The sequence below is a fragment of the Dipodomys ordii genome, unplaced genomic scaffold, assembly GCF_000151885.1.
Source record: "Dipodomys ordii isolate 6190 unplaced genomic scaffold, Dord_2.0 Scaffold128, whole genome shotgun sequence".
Taxonomy (NCBI): domain Eukaryota; kingdom Metazoa; phylum Chordata; class Mammalia; order Rodentia; family Heteromyidae; genus Dipodomys; species Dipodomys ordii.
In genome coordinates, this window is record NW_012267344.1 from 2429588 (window position 1) to 2430712 (window position 1125).

Sequence of the window (1125 nt, forward strand, 5' to 3'; positions counted from 1 at the left end):
CTGGGGTAGGACAAATTAAGCACTGAAGAAGCCAGAAGTGGTAGAGCGCTAGCCTTGAGCCAAAGAGTTCAGGGTCGGGACCCAAGCCCTGAGTTCAAGCCCTGGTAAGAGCAAAAGGAAAAAGACAAGCCACACCACTGCAGTAAGAGGGACACAGATGGAAGAATAATTGTTCAAATTGAAGAGAGAGGAGTGCAGGATAAAACCTGGCCGTTGTGAAACAAAACAAAAACACAGCTGTCAAGATGATATAGCACGTTTATTCCACCACCCATGGCAGCCTGCTGTCCCCCCAATTACACACGGGACCCAGGCACAGGGGCCCCACACTGACTTGTGCCCAGATAGACAGAGGGCTGGTGGGGACCACTCCATGTGTGACCCCTCATAGACTGCGCCATCTGCCTTCACATTTTCCAAACGAGATAAAGTGCCTCGATGTCCCCACACCCCGCCTGGCGAGGCAGGGCTCGGGCTCGGGGATCACGTCTGCAGTCCCGTAGTCCACGGAGGACAGGGAGTTCAGGAACACCAGCAGGGCCTCAGTTTCCAGGGTATTCAAAGACAGCAGCGGCCCCCATGCCGGTCCCAATGCACATGGACACCACGCCGTAGGCCCTGGGGAGGCCTGGGCATCAGCCGGCCGGGCTTTCCCACCACCCACCACCCACCACCCCACCAACAGGCTGCAGAATCAGAACCCCTGTGCAGGGCACAGACAAGGCAACCATCCCTGCAGGCCAGGGCCGGCTGCCAGGCTAGGGCCTCCCCCTCCCTAGTTCAGAGAACCGTAGGCCTCAGCCCTGGAGACTCCACTTCCGGGCCTCCTCCCCCCCCCTCACCTCTTTCCACGGCGCTTCAGCTCATTCAGCAGCGTGACCACCTGGCGCGTACCAGTGCAGCCCAGAGGGTGGCCCAGGGCCACGGCGCCCCCCAAGGGGTTCACCTTCTCAGGGGGGATGCCCAGCTTCTCCACGCAGTACAGGGCCTGTGAGGAAACACGGCAGATGGAGCCTCCAACACCCCTCCTCCGGGGCCGCCAGCGCCCAGGGCCACACACAAGGGACACAGGCTCACCTGGCTGGCAAAGGCCTCGTTGATCTCAAAGATGTCCACGTCATTCAC

At 60.2% G+C, this 1125-nt stretch overlaps 1 protein-coding gene across 1 annotated transcript in view; it reads right to left on the reverse strand.

The window, feature by feature from the left end:
- Positions 1-240: 240 nt before the first annotated feature.
- Positions 241-1125, reverse strand: part of LOC105996239 (3-ketoacyl-CoA thiolase B, peroxisomal-like) — a 10219-nt gene continuing 9334 nt past the window's right edge. Inside the window, exons 2-4 of the mRNA XM_013030254.1 lie at positions 1078-1125; positions 843-988; positions 241-618 (exon numbers count right to left, since the gene is read on the reverse strand). Of these exons, the coding sequence (XP_012885708.1) occupies positions 543-618; positions 843-988; positions 1078-1125 (270 nt within the window). The 3' untranslated portion in view covers positions 241-542. The remainder of the gene's footprint in view (positions 619-842; positions 989-1077) is intronic.